Source organism: Pezoporus occidentalis, unplaced genomic scaffold, assembly GCF_034315485.1.
Source record: "Pezoporus occidentalis ecotype Australia unplaced genomic scaffold, CSIRO_AGI_Poc_V1 ctg17, whole genome shotgun sequence".
NCBI lineage: Eukaryota > Metazoa > Chordata > Aves > Psittaciformes > Psittacidae > Pezoporus > Pezoporus occidentalis.
Window position 1 is genome coordinate 7,475,103 of NW_026913531.1, and position 17,556 is coordinate 7,492,658.

Here is a 17,556-nt window from a genome sequence, read left to right on the forward strand (position 1 = left end):
GATCATAAAGCAACATATGTTCTTAATCTGCAAGTATGGGTACATGACACTTAAAGAGGCATAGTGCTATTACAGCCAATGTTCTGTTATACTTGCTGATTGATAAGTCTAACATGATCCCTGCAAGGAAATGGCCTTTGCTTGGTATGACATCGTGCATCTGAAACAGAACAAATATGAAAGCAGATGAGGGATTAATCTAGAACCATGTAACATACATCCATGTAAATGGACGCTTTTTAACAACATGTGGTATGTATTAGAAAAATTTAACTTGTGTCTTCTTTTTTCTAGGATTTGTATTAAAATCACATTCCCCTTCATTATCAAGTAAGAAGTTGGTCTTCCAGGGGAAATAGCTGCTAGCAAACCGATCCTTTATTAACATTATTGTTTGATATACATAATTAATTCTTAATATGATTGATATTGTTTTCTAATTAGGAATAATTTGTCATGGGATTTTAGTGGGGATATTTTTAGTGTTGGTTTAGTTTGTTGGATTTTTTTTGTTTGATTTGTTTATTTTGAAAGATTAATTTTTTAATTTCAAGGATTCTGGGAAAATATGGGAAAATATTGTTTGGAGAATGGTAGTCTTGCAGCTGATCTATTCCTATGGCAGGAAAAAAAATAAAGTCCACCTGATCCTGAGTACCAGGATCTTAATTGTGCTGGTATAAGTCTAGTTAAAAGGTAGCTCTTTACTCACTTCTTTGTCATAAGTATTAGCAGAGATGTAATGAACTATGTCCTTTAAGTAGTGTTTCAGTTGCATATTAATGTTTTTCTTACACTACATTGGTAAATGAGAGTTACAGTTTAATAATCTATGTTCTTCCTTGCAGAATAAGCTAAGAAATGGGTGCATAAAGCCCAGAGAATATATAGCTGAACAAACCCCTGGAAAAATGGAAACAGTTTCGAATTACTGATTTGTCCCCTTTTACTCAAGTTGACTTTGTATTTCTTACCAGCACTCATTGTGCAGGCAGTGCTGCAAACGGTTGCATGTTGATATGGATTAGGGAGCTGCAATAACTGTCAATTTATGTCCCAAGTTTTCCACTGAAATTAATTTCTTTCTCTGTTGTTCTTACCTCTGCTGAACTTTATAGATCTGACTAGTTTGATTAAGAAATTGTGTGTGTGTGATCTTTCGGATTTTGAGCATGAATTTTGAAAGATTTTATAAATTAATCGTTAAAGTAAATATAGAAACTCGCTCACGTATATCATTGATTTGCATATTTTCTACGAACAGACACTATTATTTTCCTAATGATGAAATCATTCATGTTGCAAGTTTATAAAAATACATGACTGTAAATGTCAAATACTATTTTTCTTATTTTAATCTCAGACATACAGATGCATCCTGAATGACCCCTAAATGACAGAAGTCAATCTATACATGTTGTCTTCCATTTTGTTGGAAAACTGTCTTAAACTAGAATAGCGTTTATTAAAATTTCATCAGTCTAACATATAAAATCACTTGACTGAATTAACACTTCAGTTAACAGTTTCTTGATTTTATTCCAGTCTTTGAGTATGGCAGTAGTAGAGCCTTTGTCATTTTTCAACTTGCTTTAATTTTTCTTAGATAAGAGTGTCATTGTAAATCAGTTTGAAGATGAAATTAGTAACAGACTCCCTAACCATACTTCCTTCTGTAGTAATGACATGTTCCAGTTGCTTATAATGTAGCGATTCTTGGTGGTATGGGGTTCAGTGGCAGAAAACAGACTCCAGAAAAAAAAATGTTTAGCTATAGAGAATTCCCTGTAAAGTCTTCAGGGGACTTGCCTTTCTCAAGACTTTGACATTTAGATTGATGTATCGTTGCTTCATTTCTAGATGCACCACTCAGAAATGGCCTCAAAGTTTTAGGAGGTTAGCTTGCAAAGTAGTTGAGCTCTTAAAACCTATTAAAAATTGAATTTGCCAGTACTCCTAAGATGTTAATCTTTTCTTACATCAAAATCTATCATGGAAAATGGATGAGAACCTTGGATCTTTTTGAAATTTGGCAATGTTTTCAGCATACACTACCAGCAGATAATAACTTCGTCTCTTATGGCTACTTGCATTGCTTTTTAAAGGATCTTGTTTTTAATTGCTTGAAACTTTGCCAAGCTGTAACAGGTTGGGCTGGAATTTTCCACTGAAAGAAAAGCACAACATGGATTCCTTGTTTCCTGTATGCTAAATGCAGCAGGGGCCTGTGGGAAAAGTATGCAATCAAATAATTAAACAATCTGCCACAAAGCATACACCTAGGGAGAGGATTTGAGGGCAGCATATAGCTTGACTTCTGGCTTCTTCCATCCTTTCAGCACTTGATTTTATGTCTTTGTTTTGTGCTTAAGAAAGTATCATGTCACTTATTTGTGAGTGCTGACATAGTGAAAAAAATGCATATGACATTGATATCCTGAATGTGATTGTGGTTTTTGGAGGGTGCTCATGTTCTTTTGGGATTTATTTCCTGTGTGGAATTTTTTTATTTTTATTTTTTTAATTTGGCCTCTCTTTTTGGAGGAATTGCTTTTTAATTTGGCCCTAACCAGCAGTAGAATGACTTGAGTACTTACTTACTCAAGTCATTACTTGGGTAAGTACTTACTTACTTACTTGAGTATGTAATCAGATATCCAAGACCAGTGCAGGAGTACAGAGTGCTCTGTAAATCCTTGAATTAGAAGTCCTGGTCTGCTAGATTTACAGGCCTACACCCCTTTTTGGAAAAACTGTATTTGCTCATGTTGGCTTCCCTTAGCCTTGACTCAGCGTGACTTCTGACTCTGTCACACTAATTTTGTCTTTAGGCTGTGGTTTCATCATTTTGCATGCACTGCACTCTACATCCTGAAACTCAGACTTATGAGCCACATTTTGCCTGGGATCCCTATTCTCTCATGAATTAGGAAAAAAAAAAAAAGAGTAACTCTAACTGGCCTTGTCCATTTTTCTTTCATCAAGAAAATCCTTCATAGCTCCTCCTGCTTTGATTTTTTGGGGGTGTGGTAGTTGACTTCAAGCTTGAATAAAGAAGGCTCATCCTTCTATCTCTCCCTGATGCCCTCACAGCTATTAATTTCCAGGTAATGCAGAAAGATAATGCAGAACTGGGGCCAGTGACTCACCTGGAGTCAGCTTAGCCAAGCTCTACTTGGGTAGGTCCTCCAGGGGTGGCACTGGGTAAACTGTGACTTCATGATTTTGGGACATATTTGTCTGATGTTGCTTATTTTCAACCTTTGCATTTATATCTTGAAAGAGCTGTGGAGAAAGTCACTGTTCTTCACCATTACATATTTGTCTGATGTTGCTTATTTTCAACCTTTGCATCTTGGAGAAAGAGCCTGTCTTTCTCTGTATACCAAATTCTTTCTCAGAAACTTTAAGTCTACAATTATCTGTACCACAGTGTGTGGCTTTCTGACATCTCATTCATCTGTTGTTCTTCAGCATTGCCTGCCTCAGCCTCTCACAGTAAAGGATTTCACTTTGAAAAATGTCCAGTTTCAGTCATTTCATATATGACTTCTAAAGACTATCAATTTTAAAATTATAGATGGTATATTCTAATTTAAACGAATTCTGGCAGATGACCTAATTTGACTACATTCAGAGATTTTTAATCTTTTTTTAGTGTCTCTCCCTCCAATATAGCTTCAGGACTGTTTTCTTAACCTTTCCTAGTTTAGAAAAATCTAAGTTCTTAATGTATTATGATTAAATGCAACCATGTTCTGTACTCTCCCTGCCATTCCCTGCTGTGCAATGTAGACTGATGGAAAAGAAGTAACTTTTCTGCAGTAGAGGTGATAAAACGTGTTGCTTTGAAACTTTTGACTGAAACTTAGCAGCTGGAGATCTCTTCTGCAATTCTTTTCCAACAGGACTTTCATCTCAGCTATGCTCTTTCAGCACTAATAAGGCAATTACTCAATCTCCTCACTCAAGCCTCTGTGTCATTGTAGGTGTTCAAAGCCCTTTACTAATTTTTTTCAAATTAGAAATTATGGAAGCCTTGAGAAATTTTGGACTTTCTCACTAGGTTTCGGCATTTGTTTTACCCTCTAGGAGAAGCCTATATGAGAATGAACCGTCTGCCAGAAGCAGAGCACTGGTACGTGGAGTCACTGCGATCCAAGAGCGACCACATCCCAGCCCATCTCACCTACGGAAAACTGCTGGCCCTGACAGTGAGTTTATCAGCAGCTCCTGGGAGCTGGTCCCAGGTGCTTTGAGTTGGTGAGGTAGAGGGATGGGAAGACTTCAGTCTGAGAATTGCTTATAGCCTATTTATCATGCCATTTCTGTTATTAGGGTTTTTGACAGCGTCATTTTTTTTGTGAAACATTGCATCCATTCCTGAAGTTTCACACACCTCTGTGCTGTAAGAAAACACTTATAATAAAGTAGGAACTTTATAACAGATAGCGAGGAGTTCTTTGTTTCAAAAAGCCTTTATTGTAAGTAGTTTAGATCACAAGTTATGATATTAATACAAAAAGATACTTAGTGTTTTACCCAGGATTGTTGTAGCAGCCTATGGCAGAGCTAGAGGTGTCACCTATACTTTATGAATTACATGTCTCATGCTTTGAATTTACTTACTTATTTAGGATTATCTCTTTGAGCATGTGAAAAGAACTACTCAACTACTAAGGACTGGTTCTAAAAAAATCAGAGTTGGACTTTTTCGTTTCTTTAAAATTTACTTTGCCTTCTGAGTAACATAACAGGACAGCATCTTGATGGCGAAGTAATTGGAGATGACAAAATTTTTCAGGCGGTTATTTCATTCATGAAGAAAAAAGTTCATTAGACTTTGATCTGTTGAAATTTGGCATTTATTTCATTTAGGTCTTTCAGCTACAGAGTCTGAAAAGACATTCAATGATAAAATGGATGATGAAGAGATTTGGCAATAGCATATGGATTTTTGTCTCCATGCTGGAGATAGATGGGATTTGAGCAACCTGATCTAATGGAAGGTGTCCCTGCTCATGGCTGGTGTGTTGGAACTACATGATCTTTAAGGTCCCTTCCAACCCAAACCATTCTGTGATTCTATGTTGGTCACTTATTAATCACTTCCGCAGCCTACTACCTGCTCAGTGTTTCAAATTAAATTAATTTTGTCTAGTTTGTAGTATACTGAACTGTATTAGTATTACTTCCCATTGCAAATATATGATTGCTGTAACTTAACATGCTTCCTGGAAGTTGACATAGGCTTCCTGGAAGTCTACGTAGGCTTCCCGAGATACTGCAGCATTAGAGCTGCAACCTTTGGCATAGTTGATTCAGCCCATACCTAATTTGAGGTACTGCTGTGATTTATTCTTCTGTTAAACTTTGCTACCTAGGCTCATGATCATTTTCTCACAGCCTGCATATTTAGAAGAGAGAAAAGCCTCCTTCAGTTAGGTTTCAGCTGTTAGAGGAAGGATGTTGTAGAGGCTTCTTTCCCCCATCTGTTGAACCAAACTTTCATACTGTTTGCAGTCCTGCTCCTGAATGTAAGTGCTAAGACAAAACCATTGATAACACTTTTTTTCCAGGAGAGATATGTGAGATGGATGATGAAGTGACAGGTGGAAGTGGGTGCTAATATAGATAGAAAAGTTTTCTCTGTCAGTGAAATTGTGGGGTGAGGGAGGAGAGGAAAAAGGTTTCAGACAAGTTCCTAAGTTCCAGCCAAAGTCAATTCTAGTATAAACCCCCCTATCAGTAAAGTCAAACCTGTAAAGTTCACAAATTCAGCTACATTTTACTTCCTGACTTAAATTCTAATGAAGTGGCTTAATCTTAACCCCAGCTTTTCTGCCTCCTCAAATCTCTTGCCAGTATTAATGCATACTGAAAGCAGCATGACACAGAATAATAGAATCATTGAGGTTGGAAAAGACCTGTAAGATCATCAAGTCCAACCGTTAAGCTAACACTTCCAAGTCCTCCACTAAACCATGTCCCTAAGTACCATGTCTACACATCCTTTAAATACCTACAGGGATGATAACTCCACCACTTCCTTGGGCAGCCTGCTGCAATGCTTGACAACTCTTCCAGTGAAGAATTTTTTCCTAATATCTAATCTAAACCTCCCCTTGCACAACTTGGAGCCATTCCCTCTGGTCCTAGCACTTGTTATTTGGGAAAAGAGACCAACACCTACCTCAATACAACACCCATCTTTCTACAACCTCCTTTCAGGTAGTTTTAGAAAGTGATAACATATCCCATGAGCCTCTTTTTCTCCAGGCTAAACAACCCCAGTTCCCTCAGCCTTATAAGACTTGTTCTCTAGATACTTCACCAGCTATGTTGCCCTTCTTTGGACATGCTCCAGCACCTCAGTGTCTGTCTTGTAGACCTGAACACAGTGCCAAGTACAGGGGGACAATCACTGCCCCAGTCCTGTTGGTCTCACTAGTTCTGATACAAGCCAAAATGTTGTTGGCTTTCTTGGCCAGCTGGGCACAAGCTGGCTTATGTTCAGCTGGCCGTCCATCAGCACCACCAGGTCCTTTTCCACAGAGCAGCTTTCCAGCCACTCTTCCCCAAGCCTGTAGCACTGCATGGGGTTGTTGTGACCCAAGTGCAGGACCTGGCACTTTGCCTTATTGAACCTGATACCATTAGCCACAGCCCATTGATCCAGCCTGTCCAGATTCCTTTGTAGAGCCTTCCTACCCTCAAGAAGATCAACATTTCTGCCCAGCCTGATGTCATCTGCAAACTTACTGAAGGTGCACTCAATCCCCTCATTGAGATAATTGATAAAAATAGTACTGATAAAGATAGTACTGAGCCCTGGGGAACACCACTTGTGATTGGGTGCCAACTGGATTTAACTCCTTTCACCAAATTTAATCCCTTCATGCCAGCCTGGATACCTGGACCACCTTATATCCTTCATTTTCTTTGGTTTCTCATAAGGAAACGTGAGGGGAACCTATGTCCAGTGTGTAGATTAGAGATGTGCAAAATTGCTTGCTGGTTGCAGCAAGCTGTGCTTTCCAACTTTTCAGCAAAAGCTTTTCAGAGGGCCCAGAACTGCACAGAGTAGTCAAGATAAGGCTGCACCAATGCTGAATAAAATACTCTCAATAAAAGTACATACTTTTCTAAGTTATTTCCTTCATAAACTTCCATATATTCCCAAGAAAGTCTTCAACGAAAACAAAGTTTTGTTATGTCTGTGCAACATCCTCGGTAAAGTTTACTTCCTGAATAACTTTAAAGATCCATTCATAAAACTCAGAATATGATGTTCAGCTTGTAATAACATTAAAATTTACATTGACACAAAACAAACAAACAAAAACCAGACTAAAAATAGCTGCAAATTTGTCATTGGTTCTTAAAATACAAAAGTGATACAGTTCTAATTTGTGTGCAATAAAACCTTTGGATTAAAAAACTACTTATTATATTAAAACTATTATTTTTTTATTATTATTTTAATTAAAATATTTTCTCAAAGGCTTATTAACTCTTTTGGGACACAAGAAATGACAGATGGGTTTGGACATTCTGCTGTATATGAATAAAGCAGACCAAATTAAGAGCTCTAAAGGAATACCTAATGAATTTACAGTCATCTTACCTAATATCATAAGTCACAAGTATTTCATAACCCTTATATTGGATAATGTTATATGTTCATATCTAAAAATTATAGCTCACTAAGCTACAATTTTCCTGAGAATGTATTAGAACAGCATAATTCACTGGTTGAAAAGCATGATTAGTAGCTCAGCTAGTAAAATAATTGGAAAATAGTTTTCTGGGACTTAAGTTTGTGCTTTCTATATTATTTATTTTTTAAAAAACAACATGTAGCTGTTTAGGGCTGCAGTGTTTAGCATTATGTCTTTTTCATATCTTTAACTTGTTAAGCACCATAAATTACTCAAGAAATTTACTTGTTAATGTGACGTATTAGTTGACCTAGCCAATCTCCTGGCAGCACAGGGATTTGGTACCACAGCCTCATCCCTTACTTAGGTAATTTATTTCTATATCACGAAGAAAAGCATAATTTTTGGGAAAGACTTTAAAATTGCATGGCGCCAAGTTCTAGGATAAAAATGAGTCTGTCAAAAATGACAGTGCCAGCTGAGGCCTTGAGCATGTGCTGTAATTCATTTTCCATTTTATGGCAGACCTTCTAGAAGAAAAAAGGTTGGCTTTCATGCTAAAAAGAATTAATTTCTAAGTAAGGCTCTTAGTTGTTTTTTTTTATTCTCCTCTCATTTTAGTCTTAAAGAGAAGACTAAGAAAACCTTCCTTTTAATGGCTGGCCTGTCTTCCATGAGGTAGTGGACAGTTGTTATAGTGGCACACTAGTCTGAGAAGCTTTATTTCAATTACAAATAAATCTGTTTTGAAGTTTTCTTTTATCTGTCTAGATTGAACTTGAGACCACAAACCACCCCTCATAGCTTGCAGTAGTGGAAGCTATAATTACTTAAGTACTTGAGGATAGCCCCATATTGTAACATTTAGTGTGTTGCAAACTAGGAATTACAGGCTTTGCTATATTTCTTTGGAAAAAATTGTGCAGTGTTTTCTTGCGTTTTACACAGCACCACACAGTGCTGTTAATCTCCTATTTTTTACTGGCTTGGAAAATCACCCAAAGTGCTGTAAGAAAAAATTACTTTGACTTGTAAAAATTTTGTGTTACAGTTCCAAACCATATTAAATTCAGTAATAATCACCCTAGAAGATTCCTTAAAATGTAAAATGTTGTTGTTTGTTTGGTTTTTTTTTTTTTGGGGGGGGGGTCTCCAAAGTGGGCTGGGGAGAAAGCAGAAGTAGACATGATAGGGACTTGTAGTGTTTTGGATTAAAATAAAAGAAACAGGATTGGGACATTCAAGTATCAACACTGAAGTTAAATACTTTTTTTAAGTTTTGAAATACTCCCTCTTCAGTGGGTGGCCATATTTTTTGCCTGCAGTTGTTTGTTGCTTATGTTTCCAACAAACAGAAGACTAGAGTGGTATCCTGCCATTTTTGGAGAGCTGCAAAATTACTCAGAGTGCCACTATCAAATACCCTTCTGTATTCAGTAATTGGTGTAGTCCTTGAAAATCATCTCAAAATAAATGTAAATAAATGACAACATAGAAATAAATGGAAGGTAGGAAAAAGAGAAAGAAATAGGACAGCAGGGGAAAAGGAGGACATAGTGCAATAATTAATGGACTAATTCAACATTTACTATTTCTCTAATTACTTGCTGCTGATGTTCCAGCACAGAAATGAAATTTGCATTTCTGTTGAACAATCCTGTCATATTGCCATTTTTTACGTCACTGGCTGATTGCTACCCTTCTGTCTCTCTAGATTAACATAACTTAGAAGAAAGCAGGGATGAGGTAGAACAGTCATGATGTCAAAAGAATCATGACTAGTTTTAGGCATAGCAATTGAAATTCTGTATGTTAAATTTAGGTATAATTTTTCCAGAGCAGTTTATCCCTTATTTTAGTAATCAATTCCTTTAAAACAATGACAACAAAATATTTTTAGTAATGCTTCTTTTGGGAATGATAAATAAATGCCTGCACATACAGAAATCTTTAATTTATGAAACAGCATTTTCTGAATGAGTCAGTTTAATTAAATCAGCAAGTCTATTAGATATTTCATTTTTGGAGGCTGAATCCCTTGGCTATTAGTACTGCTTCAAGGAAAAATATTTTAATGAAAATTGGTTATTTCAGTTAAACTCCCATCAGAACAACTTATAAATGACGTTGAATCTTTGAGAAGGCCCTCCCTAAGAAATGAAGTTAAGCCAAGCAATAGCCACTGCTACTTTTCAGTTATGTATTCAGTTTGTCTTTGGAGTCTGACGCAGACAGTTTTTCTTGACACTTGAGATCCCTTGAGGGTGAAAACTGATCCAAGCATGAAGTTTGGATTTAGTTCTGAAATTTGCAGAATGTCTGAAGCTGTTTTCAGTTTTGTTTCCAGTTTACAAGCAGTTTGCTTGTAGGGGTTAGGAGGGGTGAGTTTCCCTCTTCAATGTGAAAAGCTTACTGACTTCAAAACCATAAGCCCTATTTTTTTTTTTATGTTTGGTTATCTGGTGTATCTAGAGCATTAACACCTTCAGGCTGAATATTAGGATTTTGGAACTGCAGAAATTTCAATAGCTGACATCTATTGAGCTTCTGTTTCTTCTAAGGTTGGCTGTGTGCCATAAGTATTGCATCCATAGATATACTTTTCTATCCCCTTAGGACATATGTTTGGCTGCATGCCAAATGTAACAGAATTAATTGTAAAACAGAGCATTTTAATTTAAATATAACATATTCGTCTAACTAGTTGGTAAATTACTCTGGAATAAGTACTTAGGCACATAACCCCTCACTAACCTCCTTTAGGGAACTCATCTTCTGTATCTTGTTTCTGACGTCCTGAAGACAGGAAAAGGGGAGCCCTAAACTTCTCGCTTTACTCAACATATATTTAAGGCTTGTTATAGAAAACATCACTGACACAGGATGAACTGCTTTCATGAAAGAAAGAGATCTTTCTGGTTTGCTACATGGTTGAATATAGCCACCAGTCACCTGTAATTACTCTGTGTGTAGTAATTTTGTCAGTAATCATAAAATGCATGATATAAGCCAAATTTAACTTAGAAGAAATTCATAGTACTCGGTGGAAAGAGTATGTGGAGATAGTTGATTTATATTATACTGAATGGCCAGTGAAATATGAGTAGATATTAATACACTGCTTTATCAAAAAATATAGAATGTGCTTAAGACTGAATGGAAAAGCAAGGGCATAACATGAAAATTTACTTAACATTGCATTACATATTCTTGATATAAAATAATCTAAAGCTTAATGACTGAGGTCAACATTTCAATATGGCTCTAGACAGTAGATAAATCACAAGGTATTGTCCTGGGTTCAGCAGTAGCAGTCATTTTTCTCCTTCTTGGTAGCTGGTGCAGTGCTGTGTTTTGACTTTCGGCTCGGGAGCAGAGCTGACAGCAATGTTTTGGTTTGGCCAAGGACTTTGTGAGGCTCATGCTCTGCCAGGGAGGAGGGAAAGCCAGGAGGAAGCAGAGACGGGGCGCCTGACCCAGGCTAGCCAGGGAGGTATTCCATACCACAGCACGTCATGCCCAGGGTGGGGAGTAACTGGGAGTTACCCGGAAGGACACGGGCTTCTGGGTCAGACTCGTTTCTTGGCAAGTGGTACTGTATTCTCTTCCCTTGTTATTTTCTCTTATCATTGTTGTCGTTGGTGGTAGCTGTGGTGATTTGTGTTGTACATTGGTTGCTGGACTGTTCTTGTCTCAACCCGTGGGAGGTGCACCCGTTCGATCCTCCTCCCCAGCCCTCACAGGAGCGGAGTGAACAAGCTGTCTGGCTAGGGTATAAACCACAACAGGTATGAAATGAAATCTGTTGTTTAAAAGTTTACTTAAGATTGTATACAATCTTTTTTGGTGTTAACAGTGATGTAACATGAGGTAAATTCCTTTTAGACTTCATATTGCGCAAAAAAAGAAAGACTAAAAAGTAGGTATAATACCAACCAAAAAAACCATTCCAATCAACAAAAAAAAAAAAACCCAAACCCTAACCCACAACCAAATAAAACTTCAAGGGGGGAAAATCCTATGCCTATATATCTTTCCTATATAATTTTGAATGCTTTAATAAAACAAGAATGCTTTTTATGATATGAGACCCATAAGCTAAGAAAATGGGTGTCAAATAGCTGTAATAAATTACTGATTAATCAGATACATGCTTTGCTTGAAGAAAATGCCACCTTACTAGCCACTGAATCATGCCCTGAGCCAGTAAAGTTATGAGATGTGCTTTACATTCCAAAATCTGTGTATAAGCAGTGGTGTCACATTCAGAAATGGTTAAGTGGATTCCCAACAAGGTCCAGGGGTAGTGCTTAAATCTCAGCTCTCTGGTTATCACCGTTAATTATCCCGGTACATGTAGACTCAAGAACCAAATTTATGTTATTTACTTGCTAAATAACCTTGGCTCATAGAAAAATTACACCAACTTCAGCAGAATCTCAGGCTAGGAGGTGGATTTTTAGTCAACAAGTTGAAGGAGGACTAATATAATATATTTAGATGGAAGCAAACCACTTACTTAAGGTACAAATGGAGGATTAAAATTAAACAGGACATTGCATTTTATTGATCATGCCAAGCTTATTTCTAAAAGTAACTCACTGGATTACACAAGCATAGTATACATAGACTCGTGTGCATGTGAGGACCCTGGTCCAGTGGAATGACTGGGAAGGAAAGCATCAGTCATGACCTCAAGGACAAGGGTATGTGAACATATCACACTGCGCAATAATGAGAAGGTTGCCTCACATTTGTATAAGGCAAAGATTAGTATATGATGAATTACTGTGTATCAGTAGATACAGATTTATACCCTAATTTCCTCCAGTCACCCAATTCTTGCTCCCACACACCAACATTAATACATAACACCAAGCAGAAATATTCTCATGTTCTTGAAGTTATTAGAGAGCCAAAACTTGAGGATCAGTACTAGTCACTGTGATCATCTAAGGACATGAGAGAAGAAAACTTTGTTTGAAAAGAGAGCATCTTTTACAAGCCCACTGATCCTGAGTCCAGAGGAGGGCCACGGAGATGATCAGAGAGCCGGAGCACCTCTCCTATGAAGAACAGGCTATGAGAGTCCATCTTGTTCAGTCTGGAGAAGGGAAGGCTCAGGGGAGACATTAGAGCTGCCTCCCAGTACCTAAATAGGGTCTACAAGAAATTTGGAGAGGCACTTTTTACAGGGTCGTGTAGTGACAGTACAAAGGGGAATGCCTTTAAGCTGACAAAGGAGAGATTTATATTAGACATAAGAAAAAAATTCTTCCCTATGAGGGTGGTGAGGATGGTGAAGCACCGGCACAGGCTGCCCAGAGAAGCTGTGGCTGCTGCATCCCTGGAAGTGTTCAAGGCCAGGCTGGATGGGGCTTTGAGCAACCTGGTCTAGTAGAACATGTCCCTGCCCATGGCAGGGGGGTTGGAAGTATATGATCTATAATTATATGATTCTATGATGATCTTGAAGGTCCTTTCCAACCCTAACCATTCTATGATCCTATGACAACTTGGGAAACAAAGGGCTTTGCATGGCTGTAAACTCCCCCCACAACTATTTGGCTTTCTGATGAAATATGTATTGCTTATCGTTACAAATGATTTCTAGTTACAAATCTTGCCTTGTGTGTGTGTTTTTCTGGGCCAGATGTTAAACTTCAGGAGTCATTGTTTCTCTTCCGTGTTCAGCTGTTTATATTTTATTATAATAAAGATGGGATGAAGGGGCAAGGTGTATCTCTACTGCATAGGAGCTATAGAGATTGAGATAAATTCTGGACCTTCGATGTAAATAATGCAAGTCCCTCATGTTTCACTGGTACTAGCATTTCAGTGCAAATTATGATGCAGGATGCTGACATTGTAATTCAGAGTGAAGAAGAAAGAGTTATAGAAATAACAGCAAAATGTGGGGAAAAACTAAAATCCATTTAGCTACTAAATACTAGATATTAGAGCTTTTTCTTAAGTATTAATATTTAGCTGATGAATGGGGAGCTTACATATGTCAGTGGCCTCATTGTAGGATGCAGCTCTCTAGTTCCTGTTTCTTTAGTCCAGCTAAGTAAACTTTTGAGCACTTGATCACTAATTTGCACAGTATCACACCATTTAAATTGTGTTTTGCCTGTCCTGCCGCAACTTTTGTAAGTAAGGCAAAGGAACTGTTTATGAAACAGATGTGCTGGTATGCAGCGACTTAAAGAAACTTGAAACTAAGTCACAGGTTCAGTTCAGAGCTTTCTACTATCCTTGTGTAGTCTCTCTGTGACTTTAAAATGTCCTAGAGAGGAAGAAGGAAATATGTAACATAATAATTCTTTTCTTTATCCAGTGTCCACAGTTTAATCAATCTTCCATTAAGATATCTTTTCATAATTCAATTCTTTTTATTAAAAATACGAATGCTTGCCAAAAAAGAAAATAAATTTAACAGGTTGTAGGAAATAACAGTCAACTGCATTTGTGACACAAATTGAGTTCCCTATGTAATCACATTATTATCAGTTAAATCGGGCTAAACTGTATTGCAGAGTGAAGCCTCTGCTCTGCCGGTTAAACCCTCACACCCTTTAAAGAATGATGAATATTTACAAAATATAATTTGTTTTAATTTGCAGAGACCAACTAGTTTGTTGAACTACCTTACTGGTTGCCACTGTGTCATCATAGTTTCCACAAGAGGGTTATTCAGAGCTGCTTACCTGTGTTAATCTTTCCCAATTTTACTAGCATCTCAGGGTCCTTGGGCCTCCAGTAGCCTGGAGTACAACAGCTGCCTTGACATGAATTTGGCACAGTTTGCCAACACAATATGGAGAAAGAAGTGGGTGGATATAAAAGTGGTAGGTTTAGCCTCAGTTTTTTAATATTTTAAGGATAAGTACCGGCCTTCTACTAATGTATCAGCTGCCCTTAGCTATCTCTCTTTTGTTTGTCATGTTTGTCATAACAGTCTTTTGTAGGAAAGCCCTATTAAGCAGTATGTCCAACCATATTACCAAGATCAGATGCATTGTCTTTAGGAAAAAAGCAGCCCAACAAACATAAAACCCCTTGCAGTCAACTGCAAAGATCTGGTCTTAAAAATCAAGCTCCTGAATTCATATTTGAACAATTAACTGCCTTCCAAACCTGCAAGCAACCAGCTGTTCTGATTGGAAGTCTCATGATTTGTGGGGTATTTCTGAAAGCCAGGACAACTAGTGTGCTAAATTATAAGAGTCATGTGTCAGTTACTTTCCCTTTTTTTCCTTTCAAATTTGATGCTGTTGCTGGAAGGTAGTAATCATGGGAAATTCATCTTTATTTAGACAGAGGGGGAATAAAGTTTTCCTTATTAATGGAAAACCGTTGAATATTTGTCCTCATTATAGGCTTTAGAATAAGGTCCAGATCCAGTAAGGCGAATATCAGCACAGCCTTCCAAATCAGTTGTCAAAGTGTCTTCGTTATGTTCCTGTTTTTTTCTTCCCAGCAATGAGGTTACCATTCATTGTTTTATGATTCTGTCTTGTTGGTCTCTGCACTGAAAAGCCATAAATATGCCAGTGCGTCTTTGCAGAGGATCTCCATTAGGGCTTGGGCTAAGACCACCCACTCATTTCTCCTGAGCAAAGCAGTAGCTATTAGATAGCACCTTTTCATTAGCTACTGGCCTGGATGGGATGTGAACTGGTGACCAATGGGTGAAAGGTATTTCATATCTCATTATTAATCCTCAGAGCCATCAAGTCCTTCCATTAAAATCTTATGAGTAACTTTTCTGTCCTTCAAATAAGTCTGCTATCATGCAGATTTCTTTTGCTTTGTAAAATTGCCAAAGCATGTGGTTGCGCATATACAACTGCACACCCTGCTGCTAGAAACTGGGAGGTTTCCAGAGACTCTCAATGCCTGCATTTGTATGGGTCATGTAACAGTGAACATGCACACAAAATGCCTTCCTGCCCCAAATCATTATTTTTCAGCTGTTTAAACAATTACTTGGATTTTCTTTAAAACTCGGAATTTTAGTCCCTTATGCCATGTGTATAACACTGAAAACATACAGTGGAAAGGGAGGATGACAGGGATTGCTGTCTTTAACTACACAGTGTATGCGTTCTGTTATAGTAGTTAAGATGTACATTGAATAGTTGAAAAAAGTTGATAAATGCTAAATTTTAATTGTAAAATAGCTTGATTGTGATAAGCGGTTGGATTTTATATTGTTTGACACAAAAATAATGGTTATTAAATCTATGCCAAGGTATTGACATTTTAGCAGCAGACAGATGTCACCAAAGAGGACATTTTAGATAATGTGATGCAAGGTTCCTCAAAATGCAATTCTGCAAGAAAATGTTTTTATTCTATTTTTTTTTAATTTTTTGACAAATTTGTATATATTAAAAGATGGCCAACATGAACATACGGAACTTTGCTAATCCCCAAAACACAGGAAATTTAGGTTAGATAAAAGGAGCGGTGAGACACTGGAACAGGCTGCCCAAGGAAGTTCTGAATGCCCCATCCCTGGCAGTGTTCATGGCCAGGTTGGACAGGGCTTAGAGCAACCTGATCTAGTGGGAGGTGTCCCTGCCCGTGGCAGGGGGTTGGAACTATATGATCTTAAGGTCCTTTCCAACCCAAACCGTTCTATGATTCTATGATCTTCATAGATCATCTTGTATCTTTGCTGATATAACGTAAGATTTTTCTCTCTTGTCATGGAAGAATAACTGTTGCACCTGAACCCAGGACATCCCCTTTATCTGTTAATGAGTATTAGAGACTGTTAATAGCACAGTCATTCCTTTGATGCTATGTATGCTGGCACCTGTCATCATTATGTGTTCGTCTCCTGACTGGCCTGAACTTAAGTGCAATATGCCATTTGAAAAGTGCCAAAAAGAGTAGAGCAGTCATGTGGTTTTGGTGATCACAGTAAATGTAAATTAATCATGTTTGACAAACGTTTGTGTACTTATAGATCTGTAGGCAGAAGCTACGTATAATCAATGAACTGTCCTTTTATATTCTAGAAATAGACACAAAGTGCAACCAGCTAAAACTAGTGATGGTAGTTTGTTAAGGCACTGATGCAAAATCTGTACATGTTAGTTCTGTCAGTATTAGTAGTACGTATGCTTGGTGCTGTCATTTCAGAGCCTCAAGGCTGCACTACACAGTGCATCATGGTAACTTTTGCCAGGCTACGAATGCCAACCTTGGACTTTAATGTGTAAATTTTAGTGTTTAATTATCACACACACAACTGTCCCTGCCATGGCCAGGGACACCTTCCACTAGACCAGGTTGCTCAAAGCCCCACCCAACCTGGCCTTGAGCACTGCCATGGATGGTGCAGCCAGAACTTCTTTGAGCAACCTGTGCCAGTGTCTCAGGCCCCTGACAGTAAACAACTTCATAATACCTAGTCTAAACCTACCCTCTTTTCATTTCAAGCCTCCTTATTTCTCCTTATCTTGTCGCTACTTGACCTTGTAAAAAGTGCCTCTCCAGATTTCTTTTATGCCCTGTTTAGGTACTGGGAGGCAGCTCTAAGGTCTCCCCTGAGATTTTTCTTCAGGCTCAAAAAGCCCAGTTCTCTCAACCTGTCTTCGTAGGAGAGATGCTACAGCCCTCTGCTTGTGGTCCTCCTCCGGACTCTGTCCAACAGGTCATATGGGTTTGGGAAGGGGTTGTTTTATAAACTAAACAAACAAAAACTAAACCAATCAGTCAAACAAACAAACCAGGGATGAGAGATGCTGCAGTATCAAATAGTGTGCTGTAATTGCACCATTTGTTTGATAAGAGCCTTTTGCCATGTGGATATGATTTTAAGGTATATGGGTTTACCAAAGAAAGTTTACTAAATAATAAAGCTAAACCCTTACCTCCA

At 37.9% G+C, this 17,556-nt stretch overlaps 1 protein-coding gene across 6 annotated transcripts in view; it reads left to right on the forward strand.

Annotated features, from left to right (window-relative positions):
- The window catches only part of TMTC2 (transmembrane O-mannosyltransferase targeting cadherins 2), a 269,879-nt gene that overhangs the window by 194,176 nt on the left and 58,147 nt on the right, over positions 1–17,556 (forward strand). For all 6 annotated transcript variants that reach the window (XR_009963880.1, XM_062613860.1, XM_062613857.1 and 3 more), the window contains one exon: positions 4,093–4,214. Coding sequence is in view for 5 of the 6 variants with exons in the window: in XM_062613860.1 (XP_062469844.1) it covers positions 4,093–4,214 (122 nt within the window). In the remaining variant the exon portion in view is untranslated. The remainder of the gene's footprint in view (positions 1–4,092; positions 4,215–17,556) is intronic.